A 22,240-nucleotide genomic window follows, 5' to 3' on the forward strand; every position below is an offset into this window, starting at 1 on the left:
GCCATAAGAAAGAAAGAAATCTTGCCATTTGTGACAACATAATGGAACTTGCAAGTGATTTTCACAATGCTAAGTGAAATAAATCAGATAGAGAAAGACAAATACTGTATGATCTCACTTACAGATGGACTCGTAAAAAAAAAGAGCTTATAGATACAGAGAACAGATTGGTGGTTGCCAGACACAGGGTGAGAGACAGGCAAAATGGATGAAGGCGGTGAAAAGGTACAAACTTCCAGATATAAAAGAAATAAGTCATGGGGATGTAATGTACAGCATGGTGACAATAGTTAACAATACTGTATTGCATATTTGAAAGTTGCTAAGACGGTAGACTAGACTAGACTTCTTGTGGTGATTATTTCACAATATATACAAATATCGAATCATTATGTTATACACCTGAAACTAATATAATGTTATATGTTAACTGTACCTTAATTTTAAAAAATCCTGTCAAAATGGCAGATGATGAGAATTGTTAGTAGTGCTGGTAGGAGGAAACAGATGACAAAGTAGTGCATTTTACTCATTTGCAGATAAGAATTGGAGTGGATTCTGGTTCAATATGGCCATACCCTCTGTATGTGACAAATGTTTCACATTTGTCTGATCCTATTCTCGAAATGCAAATATTTTTAAAAACCTGGAATAATAAAATGATAGGAAAAGACAATGAAAGATCAACTCTCTAATTTATTTTATGTAGTATTGTTACATAACAGAACTTTTCTTTGGACAAGTGCTGGAATTCTCAGCAATGATTAATATATTCACAAAGTATTTAACAATGTAACATGTATTTTAAATCGCTAATTTAAATGTGAAAATGAATAAAAATTTAAACAAAATGCAAATGCTAATCAAAAAATCAGATTATGGGACTCATTACCCTCACGCACATTCCAAATTATTTGCAAGTCTGATATATTTTTTACCTTTTGTCTTCTATGGTCATTTATATTAATTGCTTTTTCTGTCCAGTTCTGTCCAGATCCTTTAAACATCAGGCTGGCCATCAGACAACTGTCATTATTATGATTTTAGGTCCAAATGACACCTTTTTCTCTCCATAATAGAAATAACTGGAATTGACTATCAAAGAATTCTGAGGGGGAACTTGAGAGCCTGGATATGAAATATCTTCCATGGAAGCTGATGACTAATGTGACAGTGCCAGTCCTTGTAGATCGGTGGGGCTTGGGGATAAATGGCTTACTCCTAGAATCACCTGTGACATGAGCTTCCTGTCCTTAAAGATATGAGCTGTGTGTTCCAATAATAATTTTAAAAATTAATAATAATAATAATGTTAATCAGCAAGTACTTATACTTGCTAAGCACTTTACATGAATAATTTAGTAAAGTCTCACAGCAACCTAATGAGGCTGTGTGATTAGTTCTGTGATTCATCCCTATTTTACAGATGAATCATATGAGACACAAAAAGGTAAAGTAAATTTCCCAAGGATACACAGCTGCTAAAGGAATGGAGCTGGGATTCTAACAAAAACAGTTGTGTCCAGAGCTGGACATTTTAACCACTTACCTAATTTACCTTCCCAGAAGTCACCTTTCTTTCTCATGTGAATAAACTAATGACAGACTCACCCCCAACAGACATTCTAGATCAGCCGAGTCATGGCCATTGGATGTTACAGATGCTTCAAGCTTGACACACGGTGCTGTGCATGTTCACATGTTTTTCATCCCTAAGGGAAGCTCCCTAAGGTCAGAAATCACATTAAGTTTTACAAAATATGAATATCCATTGAATAAAGGAATCAATATATACAATTTTAAAAAAGAAGTCTAGTCCCAGGGTTTTACATGATTCATCATTTGACTATAAGAAGAAGATAGAGTTGACTGGCATATGTTTTCAGGTTTACTTAAACATTAATATTTAGCTAAAAGATGACATATTTCTCTTTAATTTCACTTGTACTTTCTCATCAACAAATTGGAATTGACAGTTATGTAAAAACAATACATTTAGACAGACTAAAAATGTTATTTATTATTGTTATAATGATTACTATTAGCCAGGAGTGAATATATAACTCTTCTAAACTGAAGATGTATAGTTCATTTCCTACTGTTACTAGAAAGAACTACATGAATTAAGCATGGCATACTTATTAGTTTTAAGATGTAATCACTAGCAGATTTAAGGATTAAGCAACCAAATTTGAAAATATTTGTGTACATTTATTGAATAGAGTTATCATTAGGAATCTGCAATGTTAAAATATTAATGTTTATAGTAAATAGAATTTTTCTTAAGTAGTTTGTGCTTGAATATGCATTGGTAATAGCATTTTTTAGAAATACAATGGTTATTTGTCCTTTCTCTGAGCTTATATCCTAAAGTTTCTGCTTCATACTATATATGATATTGTGTTACACTGTCCATGTAATAATGAATGAGAGTGGCAGTACTGTGTAGTGCTTTAAAAACAGAACATTGACACCAGACAACTGGCTTCAAGTACTAACCTTTCCATATAAGACATTAAGACATGTAAGACACTGGGGAAATTACTTAAATTCTCTGTGCTTCCATTTCCCCTCATACAAAATAAGATGTGCATAGTAGCAAGATTAAATAATTATCCTGAATATTAAATAAGTCAACACATGTAACGGTCTAGAACAGTGCTTGAAATATAGTGAAAATTATTGTTTGGTGCTATTATTATTGATCATATGAGTTGTGTTGTATCTAAAAACTAGTTTAATTTCTACCCCTGAAAATGTATGATAATATAACAGAGATTATCTACAATGAACTGACTGAAATGTGAAACCTAAAGAGGAAATGTCCTTTCAGAATGTTTAATTGTCTTCAGTAAAAACTTGGTATTGAAAGATAACTATTTTTCTCCAGGAAATCTTGGTATTGAATGATAACTAATACACCAATTAGTTTGAATAGTTATAATGGATAAAATTTGAATTAGTTTAATATATTAACTACTTTCTGAAAACAAAACTTGTGATCATAAATGAAGAACTTTGACCAATGTCTCAACTCCTCTAATCCATTGCAGCAAGTTTCACCCAACAAAGCAAACCTACACTCAAAAAAAAAAATCTGTGACCCATTGACATAGTGACTTTTTTTTTTTTTTTTATTTATGGCTGTGTTGGGTCTTCGTTTCTGTGCGAGGACTTTCTCCAGTTGTGGCGAGCGGGGGCCACTCTTCATCGCGGTGCGCGGGCCTCTCACTATCGTGGCCTCTCTTGTTGCGGAGCACAGGCTCCAGACACGCAGGCTCAGCAATTGTGGCTCACAGGCCTAGTTGCTCCGTGGCATGTGGGATCTTCCCAGACCAGGGCTCGAACCCATGTCCCCTGCATTGGCAGGCAGATTCTCAACCACTGCGCCACCAGGGAAGCCCGACATAGTGACATTTTAAATAGAATTTTCAACCATTAGCTAATTGTAAAGTTTATCCCCTTAATAAAAATATTAGCACTTTAAGTTAGCAATGCTGTTTATATTTTAATAGAAAATATTTAATATAGAAAAACATTAAATTATGCCCAAATGGAAACAAAGTGGAGATTTAAAGCTGAGAAGATTAAATATGGTTTTATGCTTTTCTTGCTAAAATAAGGGCCTGGCCCTCTATGAAATGTGTATTACCAATTCTATTCTGTTTTCAAGGTACCGTAAGGAATATTGCTATTATTTCAACTTACCAAAGTATAAATAAATTAGAAAGTATGAATTTAAATAGTATGGAAGCATGATGGCAAACAAAGCCTGTTAAATGTTTGAATATATTCGACAATATGAAAACAATATCTTTTAAAGCCAACCTTGGCTCCCACACTTAACATTAATCCCACTCCTCTGGAGTGTTCCTATAGCACTTTGCACACTTTTAATCATAAGGTCCTGTCCCACTCTATATAACTATCTGCTTTGTTTTCCCCACTAGATAATCAGCATCAGTGTGGTTGAAACTACATCTTATTCAAAAGTGTCTAGCAGAGAGCCGGGCTTAAAATAGTGTGGACTAATTTTTTGAATTTGTGCATTATGCGTACCTCAAGAGCTTTTGACTCTTACCCTGGTGGCTTTAGGCCATTTATTTGGTCTTATATAGGGCAGTAAAATGAAACAAAAATTACTAGAATACAATGGAGTTATTAACAAGGAAATGACTTTTACCCAGGCACCTGGCATTTAATTTTTTTCAGTATCCTCTAAGAATATATTACCATAGATGAAGCAGTTCGGCATTTTAAAAGTGATTCCTACCCCAAAGACCCTTCAAGTTTCTGCATGAAGACAAGAACCAATTTACCTTTATATGTTCACCAAACCAAAAAAAAGGGGATGGGGGTGATTCTATCAAGTACTTTGAAATTATTACATTTATAATGTTATAAATTCCCAAGTGTTCAGCAAGGTATTTAATTAAACTTGAAATCTATATCCTATAGAATTGAAAATATTAGATCTCAAAAATGGAAAACCTGTCTTCTTTGAAAGTCATTTTCCATTTTGATTTTTAAAAACGCTATGTAGCTTTCTTTCCCTTATAGTTTTTTATAATAGCTTTATTAAGATATAATTTACTAACTTTAAAATTCACTCTTTTGAAGTGTACTCCTCAGTGATTTTTAGCATATGCAGAGAGTTGTGCAACCTTTACCACTATCTAATTTTAGAACATTTTTATAATCCCCACCAAGAAAAAAAACTTGTACCTATTAGCGTTAATTCTCCATTCCCCTTCTCCTCGAAGCTCCTGGAAACTACTACACTACTTTTCTTGGTCTATGTATTTGCCTATTCTGTACATTTCATATACATTTCATATAATTGGAATCACACAGTATGTGGTTTTTGTGACTGCTTTCACTTATCACATTTTCAAGGTTCATCCATGTTATACCATGTATCAGTATAGTTCATTTCTTTTTATTGCTAAATAATATTCCACTGTATGGATCTACCATCCAACGGATAAAACTTTGTTTATCCTTTCATCAACTGATGGGCATTTGGGTTGTTTCCATTTTTTGGCTATTATGAAAAATGTTGCTATGAACACTCATATACAAGTTTTTGAGCAGAGATGTGTTTTCATTTCTCTTGGGTATATAACTAGGAATGGAATTTCTAGGTTATTTGGTAACTCTATGTTTAACATTCTGAGGGAGTGACAAACTTCCAAAGTAACTGCACCATTTTGCAGTCCCACCAACAATGATAAATGCTCTATACAACTTTTCATGATGCACAGTTGAGTTGCAGAAAAATTGTCTCTACTTTTTAGAATAAATTTCAATTTTTATCACAATATAATATATATCACAGTATATCTGGAACATGTCTGTCACCTCCTTAGACTGTAAGCAGAACTTTAGAGCTGAAACCTATTTCATCCATCTTTGTGATACCAGCACAATTCTGACACATGACAATCACATAAAAAATGCTGAATTAATAAATGGTGATGTGAATTTATAATTTAATAAAAATGTTTTTCTGACTTCCTTATAATAATTCTATCTGTGAAGTAATTCTTCCAAGTGAAAGCCTTTCAAATAATTGAAGGTAGATCTCATCCCCTCTTGTCCTCTCAATCCTGAGGTTTTGCATTTCTTCTTCAGACCAAACATCTTAACAGAAAGCACTTTCACTGATGAAATGTGAATTTTTTAGTTGACTGAATTATTTTAAATACAGTTCATATTTTATGTGATATAAACCTAGATTCCTTGTGTTTCTTTTATGAACTCATTAATTTTTTTTATGTCACATTTAATCATGTGTCTCACAAACTAGGTAACCCGCAGAGAAAAAAATTCCAAGGATAATTCCCTGATGGCTTGAATCGTGTTTAATGTTAATTCAATATAGGAAATCAACATCTCTAAATATTTTATCATGTTCAACTTCCACTTTCTGCTCATGTGGCAAATATGAAAGTCTGAAAGACCTTCACAGTACAAAAGCCTTGGTAAAATGCAACAAATAGGCTGTTGAAAAACCAGTGCAGTGTTTTCTGAAGACTTGAGCAGCCTGATGACATTTGCTGATCCCAAGAACTAAAAACTCGGGGTTTAATGTCAATGGGGTATGCTGGGAGCAGGGGAGGAGACAGGGCCTTGAATCTAGGAAGAAAGTGAATAACTAAAACCCCTGTATAAATCCAGAACCACTGAAGAACTACACTCCCAGAGACAGGATTGCCTTGAAGAAATCTACCATCAGCAAAAAGATGTCAGACTCTCAGTATGAACCTGAGTTAAGGTTTAGAAAATAAACAGTTATTACCACCATACTGCCCTTGAAAAGGATTTGAGTTCAAATTTTTAAATTACTAGTCCCTGCTTCACAGTGCCTAGCAGAAGGAAAAATATATTCTCTCTGAAGGAAGTTCTTTCAGCCAGACCTCACAGAATTCCCACACATTAAGATAACCAAAAAAAAAAAAAAAAAAAAAGATAACCAAACATGAGCTTGCAATTTCTATTTTAAATCACAAGAAGAACTAAGTTGCCTTGTGCTAGAATCAGAAGACACAATAAGTAGCAAATTTTATTTCCAAGGATATCAAATTTTAGAATTATAATACACGTAATAGAAGTTTAAATTGTTTAAAGAAGAGCGCTTCTAGGGGCTTCCCTGATGGCGCAGTGGTTAAGAATCCTCCTGCCAATGCAGGGGACAGGGGTTCAAGCCCTGGTGCGGTAAGATCCCACATGCCACGGAGCAACTAAGCCCATGCGCCACAACTACTGAGCCTGTGTTCTAGAGCCCACGTGCCACAACTACTGAAGCTCGTGCGCCTAGAGCCCGTGCTCCGCAACGAAGAGTAGCCCCCACTCGCCGCAACTAGAGAAGGCCTGCGTGCAGCAGCAAAGGCCCAACGCATGCAAAAATTAATTAATTAATTAATTAAAAAAAAAAAAAAAGAATAGCACTTCTAAAAGAATGAACCTGGTATGGCATGTTTTAAAATTCATACCTCAATAGCTTTATCAGGAACAATATTTTAGTTATATTTTTTCTAATGCTAATCCATCTGCATTAAAGTTTTCATTACTAAATGTGAACAGTTTAACATTGGCTTTATTTAACAAATGTAATCTCTTTGACAAACCCAGAGAGAGGAGCTGGCGATACAACAGAGGCAAGAAAGTCTTAGTTCTGGCCCTCACAGAATTTACCATCTAGATGGAGAGTTATTTATATTGGATTAGAATGAAAAGCTTTTAGTCTTCTGTCTTAGTGGGATCTGAAGATTTACTAACCTTGATGAACAAAAATCAAAGGAAGAGTGGAAAGAGTAATTTAAAATGAGAGATATCTCACCTAAAAATCTCATTAATTTTAATGTTTTATGTATCATTGTGTTCTAAACAATTCATATTTCAACATCTGTCAAGATTCTTCAACCAATTAGGGTCCTCCTTTTGTGTGTACCATTGACTTCACCACTCAAATGATTCTAAGAGTGATTTTTTTTTCAAAGCAACAGAGCAAAATTAGCAAACTCATGGCTAATTAGAAGAGGACTAAACCTTCTTTAATGCATTAAAAGCAGAGATTTAGAAAAGCTAATTTGATTTTTGCTTACTTGTGAAGTATAGATACAGGGTTTTTAAAGAACACAAGCAAAAGGCAATAATAAATTTCAGAGTAATTAAGTTATTGCACAGTGAGACTGGGTGCTAGTATGTATTTAATAGTGTGGGGCTGTTAAAGAAAATGTAAAAACTCAGCACGAAGGAAGTGTTGAAAATGTTTTTTTCCTGAAAAATAATCTCCTTTTACTTTTTCTTGTATAAAATTCTTACTCATAAAATATGTTCTTCTTCTTTTTTTTTTTTTTGCCACTCTTCATCGCGGTGCGCGGGCCTCTCACTATCGCGGCCTCTCTTGTTGCGGAGCACAGGCTCCAGACGCGCAGGCTCAGTAGTTGTGGCTCACGGGCCCAGTTGCTCCGTGGCATGTGGGATCTTCCCAGACCAGGGCTCGAACCCCTGTCCCCTGCATTGGCAGGCAGATTCTCAACCACTGCACCACCAGGGAAGCCCTGTTCTTCTTCTTGATGTACATTATTAAACAAATTATTTCAACACCGAAAGATAAAATTGGGAAAAAAGAACATCTGAGTATATACTTTGACTCAAAGCTATTTTCCATTCTCCCAAGAAACATTAGCTTAAGTAAATTAAAAACAAGTAAGGAGTGCTATGGTCTCTCAGTCAAATAAAGTGACTTTCCTGTGTTGCTTTATCTGCATAATGTGGACAAGAGTCAATCATTCTAATGCAATTTATGCATGTAAACAAAAGATAATAATCTAAAACATGGTTCTGCAGTTGAAAAAAAATTTCTACAGAAGTTTATAACTTGGACTATTTGCAAAGCATTAATATTTGAAGAAGACGTGAAAAAAACATACAATTTCAGAACAGGATGGCAAATAGGGTTCATCTCCTGTGCCAGTTTGGGTTACTAAGTAGTTGCTACTTAAAGTTCAGATCGAGGAATTTTACAAGGCTGCTTCAAGAAATAAGTGATTATTTCATGTTGTCTCAGGCGAGGGAAGATAGAGTGCCAACACATGTGATTTATTTGATGAAGCTGTAGAAAGACAGTATAAGATAGTAAAAATCAATGTATTATGTACATGATTATACATTTCACTCTCTATATGTAATTTTATGCTCATGTATGTTTATGTAGCAGTTCAGTATTGCTAAGACTTGTTCTATAAATGAATAAATATCTGTAGGATGGAGGGAACTCAAGAGTTTTTCCTAACTTTGGCTAAGTCTTTGCAGATTTCTTATGAGCAGTTGAAGAGGTTAAGAATATATGTGAGTTATTTTCCATATATTTTCTTCTTGAAAAATTTATCTTGAAGGGTACTTCCCAAGAAAGTAGAGTCTTCTGAGATTCTTCATGCTTCTATTGACCAGAAAGATACTCAGATGTTAGGGGAAGTTTCCTGGAAGGAAAAGGGAAAATGACATATTTCTTATGTACAGTGTTGTTTTAACATCTTTTGTTTTGTTACTGGGGAAGGGATATCAAGATTGTCAAAAAGGAATGGAAAATTTCTAATGGCAACAATAAATGAACGCTGTTGAAATTAAAAGAATTGGATGTCTACAAGAAGACTGAATGGTTATTAAAAGGAGTATGCCAGGGTGTTATTGCCTTGATAAATTTAATAAGGCCCAGAATCCTACCCTTAGTTTGGCAAGTCCAGAATTTTGTTGCTTTCAATGTCTCTGAGTGGTTGTTAAACTCATAAGAAGGAAGATAATGTTAATAATGGCATTCACCTGCTTAAATCCCTTCCACAGCTCCCATTGCCCTTCACCGAAGACCAAAATAATTAACATAGCTTACACTACACTGATTCCATACTGAACTGCCTTTTTTAAACAGTTTTATTGAAGCATCATTCACATGCCATCTAATTTACCCACTTAAAATGCAATTCATTGGCTTTCAGTAGATTCACAGAGCTGTGCATCCGTCACCACAATCAATTTGAGAACATTTTGTTAACCCCAAAGAACTCCTGCACTCCTTAGCTATCACCTCCTCCAATCTCCCCATCTCCCCTAGTGCTAGCGACCACCAATTTCCTTTCTGTTTCTATATATTTGTCTATTCTGGACATTTGATATGAATGGAATTAAACAATACATCGTCCTTTGTGACTAGCTTCTTTAACTTAGCATAACATTTTCAAGGTTCATCCATGATATAGCAAGTATCAGGACTTTGTTTCTTTTATTTCTGCATAATATTCCATTTTATGTAGATACTACATTTTTTCATCCATTCTTCAATTGTTGGACATTTCAGTTGTTTCCATCTGTTAGCTATAATGAATAATGCTGCTCTGAACATTCATGTTCAAATTTCTGTGTGGACATATGTTTTCCATATTCTTGGGTATATTCCTAGTAATGGAATTGCTGGATCATATGATAACTCTATTTTACCATTGGAGACAGGGCCAGACTGCTTTTCAAAGCAGTTGTGCCATTTTACATCTCCATCAGTTGTGCCATTTTACATCTCCACATCAAGGATGTGGTTTCTCTACATCCTTGCTAACATTTATTATTTATCTTTTTGATTATAGCCATCCTAGTGCATGTGAAGTGGTATCTCGTGGTTTTGATTTGCATTTCTCTGATAGTTAATGATGTTGAACATCTTTTCTTTTGCTTATTGGCCATTCGTACATCTTTAGAGAACTGTCTATTCAGATTCTTTGCTCACTTTTAAACTGGGTTTTGTTTGTTTTTTTAATAAATTTATTTATTTATTTATTTATTTTGGCTGTTGGGTCTTTGTTGGTGTGCTTGGGCTTTCTCTATGTGGGGTGAGCAGGGGCTACTCTTCTTTGTGGTGCGCAGGCTTCTCATTATCATGGCTTCTCTTGTTGCAGAGCACAGGCTCTAGGCGAGAAGGCTTCAGTAGTTGTGGCACGTAAGCTCAGTAGTTGTGGCTTGTGGGCTCTAGAGCTCAGGCTCAGTAGTTGTGGTGCATGGGCTTAGTTGCTCTGCGGCATGTGGGATCTTCCCAGGGCAGGGATCGAACCTGTGTCCCTTGCATTGGCAGGCAGATTATTAACCACAGTGCCACCAGGGAAACCCCGAAACTGGGTTATTTTTTTATTCTTGATTTGTTACAGTTATTCATATATTCTAGAAACAAGTACTTATAATAAGATACATGATTTTCAAAAATGTTCTCTCATTCTATCAGTTGTCTTTTCTGGATGATTTCACTTGAAGTGCAAAATTTATTACTTTTGATAGCGTATTAGTCAGCTCAGCCTGCCATAACAAAATACCATAGATTTGGTGGCTTAAACATTTATTTCCTCACAGTTCTGGAGGCTGAAAATCTGAGTTCAGGGTGCCAGCATGGCCACGTCCTCGTCCTGCCTTAAACATGGCTGCTTTCTTGCTTTTCCTCAAATGGCAGAGAGAGAAACCTCTGCTGCCTCTTTGTTTTCTTATAAAGGGCAATAATCCAACTGCTATGACCTCATCTAAATTTAATCATCTCTCAAAGGCCCCATCTCCAAATACCATCACATTGGGGGTCATGAATTTGGGTGGACACAATTCAGGCCATAGCAGATGGTGTCCAGTTTATCTATTTTTTCTTGTGTTGCTTGAGCTTTTAGTGTTGTCTCTAAGAAGCCATTGCCTAATCCAAGATTACATTTTACCCCTGCGGCTTTTTCTGAGAGTGTTATAATTTTAACGTACTCATGGTTTTTTGGACATTAGAAAATTGTTTATGCTGTTCCCTTAATCTGGAAATGTTTTTACTCAACAGATATTTTGTCTGGCTAACTCTTATTCATTTTTCACATGATGCTCCCTCCATACACATACCCACTACAGGGTTTAGTTGAACTGTGCCTGTGCATGCTGAATACCCTGGTTACAGCTCCATTATAGCATTTCCCACATTGTATTGTAATTGCTTCAGTTACCTTTGTTTACTGTGTTTTTTCCACCATTGTAGATATTGTAATATCTGAAAAACATTACAGGATCTCCTATGTGTTGGACATTCAATAATATTTTGTGGAGTCAATAAAGGAATTATCAAAATGTCAATTTATTAATTTACAGTGAGAAATAGAATTGTCAAATAACCTGGTATCCAAACTGAGCTAACAAATCTCCTCACTGCAGGACACTACACAGAAAATTCAATTATTCTAAGAATATTTCTTGATATCCATAGACTCAGAACATGTTACTGAACTTTTAACGGTACTGTGTCATGGTAGTGTGTCCTGACAATTCCAGAACACACATACACTTGCCTCTCCCCCATCCCTGATGACTCTAATCCTGGAGCCTTGACTCCCTTTCAAAGACAAAGTCCTTAGAAGAGCCCTGCCAGCTCTTCTTTTCCTATGTCTTGTTTTTCTCTGTTATTTGGTACCATCATCTCCCCCTTATCACTGACAATTTCTGCTTTAATTATATATCAATACAACATAATAGGACACAAAGTGTTATTGTCTGAGCCCTGTTCCTCTTCTAAATACTGCACACAGTAAAATTCTCCAAGGCAGGACAACAGGATTTAATATACTTTATAACTTTCTACAGCACCCACTACCACATTTTAACTCGGTGGATAGCAAACAATGCCATAGCCCGAATATTTTTGGTTATATAATTATAACTCTGTTGATTGATAGAGAGACATGATTTAGTTTGTCTTATTTAGAGTTAGAGCTTTGTTGGGTTATGTTGGGAGATTTAAATATTCAGCTTGAATGCTATTTTGTGTGCCTGGGAGTGTTCGCCACAGCAGGTGTTACCTAACCAGATGCTAAAGCCTTTTAAATTAATACGCGGCATCTTGTCAAACATACCTCCTGCTTTACACTGTCAGAGCTGTTGAAAATTCGCTTTTCCTGCCAACAGGGTTTTCGGTTGGCAGTGACTCAGCCCTGACATGCTTTAGCTACAATGCTTACTGGGCCAGGTGATTTTACTAATGTATTTAGAATGTTGAGTTTTAATAAATTTCCAAATTTTTCAAGCACCAAATAAGCAAAGATATCTTTTTGGACATTGGTAGAGATAAAAGATTCTTTCCCTTTCTTTCCATAAAGCTGAGTCAAGATCAAGGACAAGATCATTAATTGGGTTATAGAATTAGAAGCCTTGGTTCATCTGTTAGGATTTCTCTCTGGTGACCTTCCTCTCTCTTCTTCCATACATCTGATACAATAAGATCAGGCCTAAGGGCTTTTTCTTTTTTGGCTAAAAATACACTGGGAGCTGGAGGAGGTTAAAGGGAAAGGACACTTGAAGTGGGTAACTTTAGTCTTGGTTCTAGGCCATTGATTTTGTCTTTCTCATTCCAGTAATAATAGGCAGAGGGCAGGATCTGGGAGTTAGAGAAGCTACTCAAACTTAGTCAGAGCCCAAGGGGGAGGGCTCTTCATTCAACATGGTTCATCCTAATCACTTGGGTTAGGAAATCTATAAAAGGCTTTAGGCTGAAAACCTGGATTCTGGCCAGAATTCTTACAGGCAGCTGGGCTCCTCTCAAACAGCATCTCATAGCAGCCAACACAAGGATTCACTGAAAGCTCCTCAAATATGTTTTATCCTGTCATTTCATACCTGACGCTAGACAATATCTTGAGAGTTGTGTAAGCCCCAGGGTAATGGTTATAGATGCAATCAGAGAAGTGAGGAGAGAATAATAGCAGATAAGATCAGAGACATGTGTTCTAAGGCACTTTAAAGAACAGTTTTACGATGTCCAGAGAATTTCCTCATAGTTTCTATCTTTATAGCCATTAATATTATGGCTTAGTTTAATAAGAGAACATAGAGTGTTATTTGATGTGTTTTAGGTAATAATAACCCAATTAACTGATCAGCAAGAATTTACTAAGTGCAAAGGAACAAAGAGGTCAGACAAGTCATTTTCTCTTATAAAAATGTGCTGATTTTACTCTATCACATTACTTTTGATAATTTTTTAGCATTCTAGTCCACTAATGATACAGTGACCCTCTCTTCTTTATTGTTACTCTTGAGAACAATCCTGCTGTCCCTGATTTATCATTAGGAGTGATATTAGGATCTTCCCAAAAAAAGAGGGGATGGATGATTGGCAATGAGATTTATGTAAGTGATATATTTGTCAGTTATGTGACTCTCCAGTTACATTTCAGTTAACATAAAAAAAAAAAACTACACAATTTTTTTTTAATTTCCTGAAGCATCTAATGAAATATCCCATCCTAATATGGAAAATTTGGTCTTGGAAGAAAAAAAATTGTATGTCAAATAACTACATGTAGCTCAAAAATTACTGAGTATATATAATTTATGGACATCTATTGTAACCAGGACCTATGCTAGTCACATTTTTACTAATGTCTCATTTTTTTTTTTTTACTCTAAGACTTTATTTTTTAGAGTAGTATTAAATTTACAACAAAAGTGATTGGTAGGTACACAGATTTGCCATATACCCCTGCCCCCCATGCATGCACAGCTTCCCATGTTATCAATATAGCCCCCATCAGATGGTACAGATAGCCTCCTCTGTTATCAACATAACCCCCATCAGATGGTACAGTTCCTACAATTGATGAGCCTACATTGACACATTATCACTTAGAAGTCCATAGTTTACATTAGGGTTTATTCTTGATATTGTACATTCTATGGGTTTTGAAAAATGTATAACGACATGTATCTGTCATCATAGTATCATAACAGAGCATTTTCACTGCCCTAAAAATCCTCTGTACTTTGTTTTTTCATTCCAACCCCCTCCAACTCAACCCCTGGTAACCACTGACAGTAAAAATTACTGTCTCCATAGTTTTAACCTTTCCAGAACATCATGTAGTTGGAATCATACAGTATGTAGTCTTTTTAGATGGCTTCTTTCACTTAGTAATGTGCATTTCAGGTTTCTCAGTGTCTTTTCGTAGCTCGATAGTTCATTTCCTTTTAGCACTAAATAATATTCCATTGTATGGATGTACCACAGTTTATTCTTTTACCTATTGAAGGACATTTTGGTTGTTTCCCGGTTTTGGCAATTATGAATGAAACTGCTATGAACATCCATGTTCAGTGATTTTTGTGGATATGAGTTTTCAGTTCATTTGGGTAAATACCGAAGAGCATGATTACTGGATCATATGGACTAATGATTTCGTTTTTACCCACACTAACCCAATAAGAAGGCACTGCCACCTACCTTTCCTAGATATAAAACTGAGGGTTAAAAAGTTCACTGCTATTGGCCTAGATATTAATCTAGCTGTGTTTCACTCTGAAATCGGTACTGTTTGGACCAAGCCACATGTGACTTCCATGTAGGCAGAGTATAAGGCCAATTTACCTGTTAGCCACAATGAAAGCACCACTTAAACCTCATGATACTTTTAGGAACCCTTGGAAAAGTTTTGATTACTTTTAAAATTAAAAGAAAAAAATGAATATAATTCAGTCTGTATTATATTAATCTTTATATCAGCACAGCCATAAAATAAAGATTTTAATATTTTTTTATGAACAGAGGGGCCCACAAAGGCAAAATTACATAGGGCCCACAGAAGACATAATGCAGTGCTGGCAGAGTCGTCAATCTTGGGGTTCTGAAAAACTAAGTGCCTCTAAATGTGTTTGCTGCCAATCCATGATAACATTGCATGCTCTCCAAAATTCAACCACAAAGCCAAATTATGTCAAACAAATGTTGTTAAAGAGCACATGATACCTGGGGCAGCTCTATACACACACTGACAAATTAAAATCTGGAAAGCAGAGCAGGGATAAAATATAAGACGGGCACATTTCAGTGAGTGTGTAGCAAGTGAGGCATGATAGGAACACGACTTGATGACCAGACAGCCTGAGGCTGCCTGACAGCACCTGTATTTGACTCAACAAGCATATACTTTTTGTATGATGCCAGTTACCTTGATTGGAAGATTTTTGAAAACAAAGTTACCCAGTACCTATGGCCACATCTATACCATGAAGTGTCTCTTGTAGCATGTTTGATTTTAAACAGACTTGCATCTCTCAGGTCATTATTAACATAATCTTCTTACATTAACATAATCTTCTATTATGCAGTTTTAGCAAAAAGACAAAACAGTTGTCTTATTGGAATATGGATACTTAAAAAATCAAGGGGACACAAAATAGTATTTGCATAAAGTTTGAATCTCATTTTCCTTTTAATTTGGGCAGCCTTACTCAACAATTTCTGTGAAAACTCTAAAAGTCCAGTTGTGCCTGTCAAATTGTATTATTATGCAGGCATCTCTACCTTCGAGCTGTCTAGCCCAGTGCTGACCATGAGGCACGGCTGTTTCAGACAGTAATTTTGGATGACAGCTTTCCCTGAGCTCATGCAAGTCTAGGAGGCAATTATAAGACCAGAGGTCATTAACACCGCATTTGATTATATAACATGAGAAAATAGGAAAAAATATATGTAGAGAGGGAGAGATAAGGTATTGATTCCTATGAAACAAATGCTTTTTTGCTTCCAACCTAAATGATTTCCAAACTAAATTTATAAAGACTCCTGTGAATTTATAACAACAAATATTCTGAGATATGTATAGATATAAAATTTAGGGAATATATTAAGTCTTTTAGCTGCTTTGTTTTCATCTCTCCAATGTAATACTTCTGTTATTAATTCTAGAAAGTATGTTCTATGGTGTGGAGAAGGAGATGGGTATCTTTATACATGTAAATTTATGACTGTTTATATCCAAATAAATATAAATTTAAAATCCAAAGCTTTCCACCAAGTATTACAAATAGAATTGCTAGAAGAATTTTCAATTTTCAAAAGATGAGACACCAAAAGATAGTAAACTGGGGACACAGCCTAAGGAAGTCATTATAAAAACATGTTGAAAAAAAAAAAAAACATGTTGAAGTAATTAATTTATCTAATTTAAATGCTAGATGGTCAAGTCAGCATGCTTTCCTGCCATATGCTTTCCTCAGAGCTATTTTTGAATTGCACAAATGTTAGATGGTTGGAGAATAAACTTAAAAGATGCTTTTTTGTGGTTGGTGAGGGTGTTGGTGGTGCTTAGGAAAGCTGAATTCCAGCTCATCCTTTATTTTTTCTCTTCTCTTTCTGACTGATTTACACTCATGGTTTTTCAGCCAGTGCTTACTCAGATATATGGTTGCAGAAATAAGGCCATTGTCAGTTCATTAATTAAGTGGCCCACAGAACGCAAGTTTAATTGAAAGATAAAGAGTGTTAAAATTGTAATGATGATGAATGGATTGTCATAGATTACTCTGGAGGCTACTGCCTGGTGTCAATGACTTGAAATTAAAAGGTTGAATTCCCCTTCTGTCATGCAGCTTCTGCTGACCTGCTTTTATGAGGTGAGGACTCATCTACTAAGTCAAGGCCTTTCAAACTTATGGTTAATGAGAAAATATATCCTTTTTCTTCAAATAAACCTCCTCAATTAAGCACACCATCCGAAATGAGGCCAGGAAGTTAGTCTCTTTCCGTCCTTCCATGTTTAATATTAGATACCAGAAAATGCATTTAAAGATGAACGTGCATAAGAATAGAATGTTCCGTATCTGTGTGAAGATGGGCAGCCTGGTAGGTTGTGGTGATTTACAGGGTGGAAAAAGGAAGGATGGCCTGAGGAATCTCTGAATCTATACAAAGTTTGCCCGACCAGGATGTCTCTATAGAGCGTTAAGTAGGCACAAGAACTGAATCAGTCTGTACTTTGCTGGTGTATCTTTCACTTTGAGTATACACATGGAGGGCCCAAAACAAGAGAAGTTTCTTTGCACTAAACTGATTGAGAACAACCCACTAACTTAAGGGCTGTTAACTGAAATACTAGCAGCTCAGGAACTAGAATTACTCAAGTTCACCCTTAGCTCACTTGCCAGCACTGACATTGTTGTATACTAGCCTGGGCCTTGCTAGAGTTACTTAATCTCTTTCATTCAAGTTTCTCATCTGGGGAGAATAAGGCTGTCATGATGCATAAATGATATAACATGTAAAATTCCTAACAATATCCCTAACCTATAATAAGTGCTCAAGAAACGATAGGTTAAGAAGAGGATGAGGCGGGTAGGAGAGAAAAGAGGTAACTCCAAGAACTTAGTGTTAAAAATTGACAATAAAGAAACTTTGAATTTTATGCAATTTATGAGACTTGTAACTTAGAATTAGGAGGGCACAGAAATTAGACGACTTGTGTTCGTTTGTAAGAAATGATGCTTTCCTTTGCTGTACTACTGAAACTAACACAACATAGTAAATCAATATAATCTGATAAAATTTTTTAAAAAAAGAAGGAAAATAAGAAAACAAGAAGGCAAGAAAAATAGAAATGATACCTTCAATTTTTTTTAAATACAGGAAGAAATTTATTTTAATTTGCTCTCTTTTTAAAGGAACTGCTGCTCTATATCATGAGTTGAATTAGTACTGAGGGGGATTAATGTAGCTAGAAATGATTCACTCTGAGTAAAAGTACATTGAGTGGTAAATGCCTGAAAGTGTATAAACATTTTGAGAGTAGGGACTTTAACTTGCTTCGTTCACTGTCATCTCCCCAGCACATAGGGAGTGCTCATGTGAATGTTTCTGTGTGTGGTATGCATGAATACATGCTAAGAAAGAAAAGGGCACTCCCTTCTGTCTGAGGATATTTCTATGGCACTGTGTGTCCTGACCACTTTTTAAAATTCCAAGAAAAAAAATACAGAGTGGGGAGAGTCATTTTGGTTTTTGGGAAAGTAAGAATTTTGGCAGGCTGTGTTTGTGGAACAAAATGGTCTGAAAATTGTTGAATATGGTTTGTGATTGGCAACTGATCTACTAATTCTGTCTCAGTGATTCAAAGCAAACTCAGTTCTTCTTATAGACTCCTTGAATTCAGACATGGTGAGGCATGAATGAAATTTTCCTCTAACATTTATCCTTCACTGCCTTCAGCTTCTGACAATACTCTGTGTTACACATGATGTTCTGTTTCTCACCTTTTTTAACGCAAAATCATATTTTTGAATTCTTTCCATGTTGCTATATAAAGATCTAACCAACTTATTTTGCCTTTTACACAATATTCCATCATGTGCTTTTACTATATTTGATTTATCCATTTTCCAATTCTTGGCCACAAAGCCAACTTTCGTCAGAATCTCTTATATTCTGATGTCTATAGTATATTTTCAAGAGCAAATTACGAACCTTGCATCATTTCCCAAATCCATTTGGCCATGCTTTTTTTCTGGGGAGCTTGTGGAAATACTGTTCTATGGAATATAGTTTGAGAAACTCTAGATTAGAGAAGTAACATATGAGTTAAACATGAATTTTTACTTTGAGAATGAATAAGACAAAAATAATGTGTCCCATGAACAAATGATACATCTGAATGCATGAATTATTTAGGAACAATAGTATTACTTCATATATGTGCAATAAAATATAGCAGACAATAATGCCATTGCTGTGTAGAATATAGTATGGTATAATTTCAGATATAGGCAAATATAATATGGTATAATTTCAGATATAGGCAAAAACAACAGCTACAAAGCAAAAAGAATATCAGGCATGTTATATATTGAGAAAATTCTAACAATCTCACTCAGAAAAAGAAATAACTCTAATTAATTATACCTTTTAAAAAATGTTTTTGGTATTAAATTTAAAGTTTAGGGAAAGTGAACCATACACATATTGTTACAACAAGGATTTATTGAATATCTACGATTTCTCAGAAACTCTGCTAAGTCCTGAGGCTATAAAAATAAACAAGGTAACAAAATTGTCTTAAAGGATCATGCTGTTTATTTGGAGATGAGTACATAATTCAATTATTATGAAAAAATACAGTAAGTGTATTGATAGACCTTGAACAAGGTATTATAGATCATTAACAAGGCAAGCTGGTGCTTTAAAAATAAGTCAGGCAGAGAGGATAGGGAAGAGGATTCTTGGTAAAGGAAATAATATGTGAAGGAAATAGAAAATAAGAGAGATGAGAAAATGGAAAGGTGGAGATAGAAACAGGAAGAAGAAATCTGTGTCAGATGCAGAAGATAGACATACTAAGAAGAAGGTATTAGAGAGGAAGAGTTACCTGTAAGTCAACAGTGCCTCTAAGCACATAAACTAATATTTCTTCCTGTGTGGCACTTTGGTGATGGGTTTTGAGTGCTTATTAGTGATGAAAATTCCTGATATGCCTCAAATGTGAATTCTGAAAGATCTATTAGGTCAAGTGCAACAACTATGCCTAAGTTATCTCCATATCTACAGCACTTAACATAGGGTCTGGTATGTGTAGATGCACAATAAATGTTGTATGTATGGATGGATAGTTAGAGGGATGATATGTTTGTATTAATTGCTACTGTTGAAAAATTTGATGATTTTCCATTTTCAGTGAGAAGAAAACAGTGTTGCAGAAATTAAAGAGTTTTGGAATCAAGGTGGATTATTTTTAGCTGTGTGACCTTGAGCAAGTTATTCATCCATGCTAAGCTTCAGTATTCTCATCTGAAAAATAGGAAAGAGATGAAGTAATTCATATAAAATACTAAGTTCAGGGCAGAGCAAAGTGGCTCCTGCTCAAATTGGTAGTTGCTATTTTTCAATGAGAAATAAAGCTAATTAATTGTGAAAGGGCCATGTTTTGGATGGTTTGGATTTTAAAAGTTAAAATCTGTTTAAATTTGATGTGCTTAAAAGTAGGAAGTTCTGAAAAGTTTTGTGAGCTTGAGGAAAATATAATTTTTCAAAGACTGAGGAAGGACAAATTAGAAGGGGAAAGATTGTGATCGGGAGAGGGAAAAAAAAAAAAACCAACAATCTATTGTAGTCATCCACTATGAAACAGATTGTCTGGATTCAAAGCCTAGCTATACCATTGACAAAGTATCTAACTTTTGAAATTTTATTAACTTCTCTAGGCCTCAGTGATTTTTTAAAAAAGATTTTATATTCATAGAGCAGTTTTAGGTTCATAGCAAAACTGAAGGGAAGGTGCAGAGATTTCCCATGTACCCTCTGCCCCCACGGATGAATGGTCTCCACCATTATCTACATCCCCTGTCAGGGTGGTACATCTGCTACAGTTGATGAACCTATATTGACACATCATTATCACCCAAAGTCCATAGTTTACATTATGGTTCACTTTGGGTGTTGTATGTTTATAGGTTTGGACAAATGTTTAATTACATATATCTGTCATCAAATATCATACAGAGCATTTTCACCACCCTGAAAATCCTCTGTGCTCTATTCATCACCTCCACACCCCCAATACCTGTGGCAAACTTTCATCTTTTTACCGTCCTCATAATTTTTATTTTTCAAGAATGCCATATGGTTAGAATCATACAGTAGTAGCCTTTTTCAGATTGGCTTCTTTCACTTACTAATATGCATTTAAGGTCTCTCCATGTTTTTTCCGGCTTGATAGTTTGTTTCTTTTTAGCACTAGATAATATTCCATTGTCTGCATGTGCTACAGTTTATTTATTGCTTCACCTACTGGAGGGCATCTCAATTATTTCCAAGTTTTAGCAGTTATGAGTGAAGCTGCTATAAACGTCATGTGCAGGTTTTCTGTGCGGACATAGTTCTCAGCTACTTTGGAGTGACATTACTTTGGAATGAAATACCATGGAGTGAGATTGCTGAATTGTATGGTAAGAGTGTTTAGTTTTGTTTAGTGAGATTTTAGTATTGTGTTACAGAGTTTCATTAGGATTAATGAGATAATCAATATAAATTGCTTGGCAGAGTGCCTGGCATATTGTAAGGGCTCAGTCAATGTTAACTACCTTTACTGTTACTATTATCTAGGAAAAGTTGATTAAAAAAATACTCAGTTCATGTGATAGTATGGATGGAGGAGTAGGTACAGAAGAGAGAAATGTCAATGAAAAAGTGTAAAAACATTTGATGATTAACTCCATACGAGGCATCTGCACCTGTTGCAGTCCTAGATATGCAGGATGTTCTTGTCTAACACTTGTTGCTCTGAATGGAAGGAACACCCTACTTCCTAGTTCTCCACACTCCCTTTGGAATAATTCAGAAGAATCCTAAATGGTAATTATAAGTAACGATTATATAATTCTCCAGTTAAAAGAAAAAGGATTGCTAAATGCACTCCAAATCTCAACCATATAAACCTGATGGACATAGCCTCATCCACCAGAGAGCAGACAGCAGAGGCAAGAAGAAAGAACTATGATCCTGCAGCCTGTGGAACAAAAAACACATTCACAGAAAGATAGACAAGATGAAAAGGCAGAGGGCTATGTACCAGATTAAGGAACAAGATAAAACCCCAGAAAAACAACTAAATGAAGTGGAGATAGGAAACCTTCCAGAAAAAGAATTCAGAATAATGATAGTGAAGATGATCCAGGACCTCGGAAAAAGAATGAAGGCAAAGATTGAGAAGATGCAAGAAATGTTTAACAAAGACCTAGAAGAATTAAAGAACAAACACCCAGAAGAATTAAAGAACAAACAAACAGAGACAAACAATACAATAAATGAAATGAAAAATACACAAGAATGAATCAATAGCAGAATAACTGAGGCAGAAGAATGGATAAGTGACCTGGAAAACAGAATGGTAGAATTCACTGCTACAGAACAGAACAAAGAAAA

The 22,240-nt window shown here is 35.3% G+C and overlaps 1 protein-coding gene across 15 annotated transcripts in view; it reads left to right on the forward strand.

Moving 5' to 3' along the window:
- PPFIA2 (PTPRF interacting protein alpha 2) overlaps positions 1-22,240 on the forward strand; it is a 466,902-nt gene that overhangs the window by 250,976 nt on the left and 193,686 nt on the right. For 10 of the 15 annotated variants that reach the window (XM_082418868.1, XM_082418877.1, XM_082418875.1 and 7 more), the window contains exon 4: positions 16,924-16,947. The exons of the other annotated variants lie outside the window; for them this stretch is intronic. In XM_082418868.1, coding sequence (XP_082274994.1) covers positions 16,924-16,947 — 24 coding nt within the window. The remainder of the gene's footprint in view (positions 1-16,923; positions 16,948-22,240) is intronic. 15 annotated transcript variants of the gene reach the window in all.

The sequence above is a fragment of the Balaenoptera physalus genome (genome assembly GCF_965194825.1).
Source record: "Balaenoptera physalus genome assembly, chromosome: 13".
In the NCBI taxonomy this organism is placed as follows: Eukaryota; Metazoa; Chordata; class Mammalia; order Artiodactyla; family Balaenopteridae; genus Balaenoptera; species Balaenoptera physalus.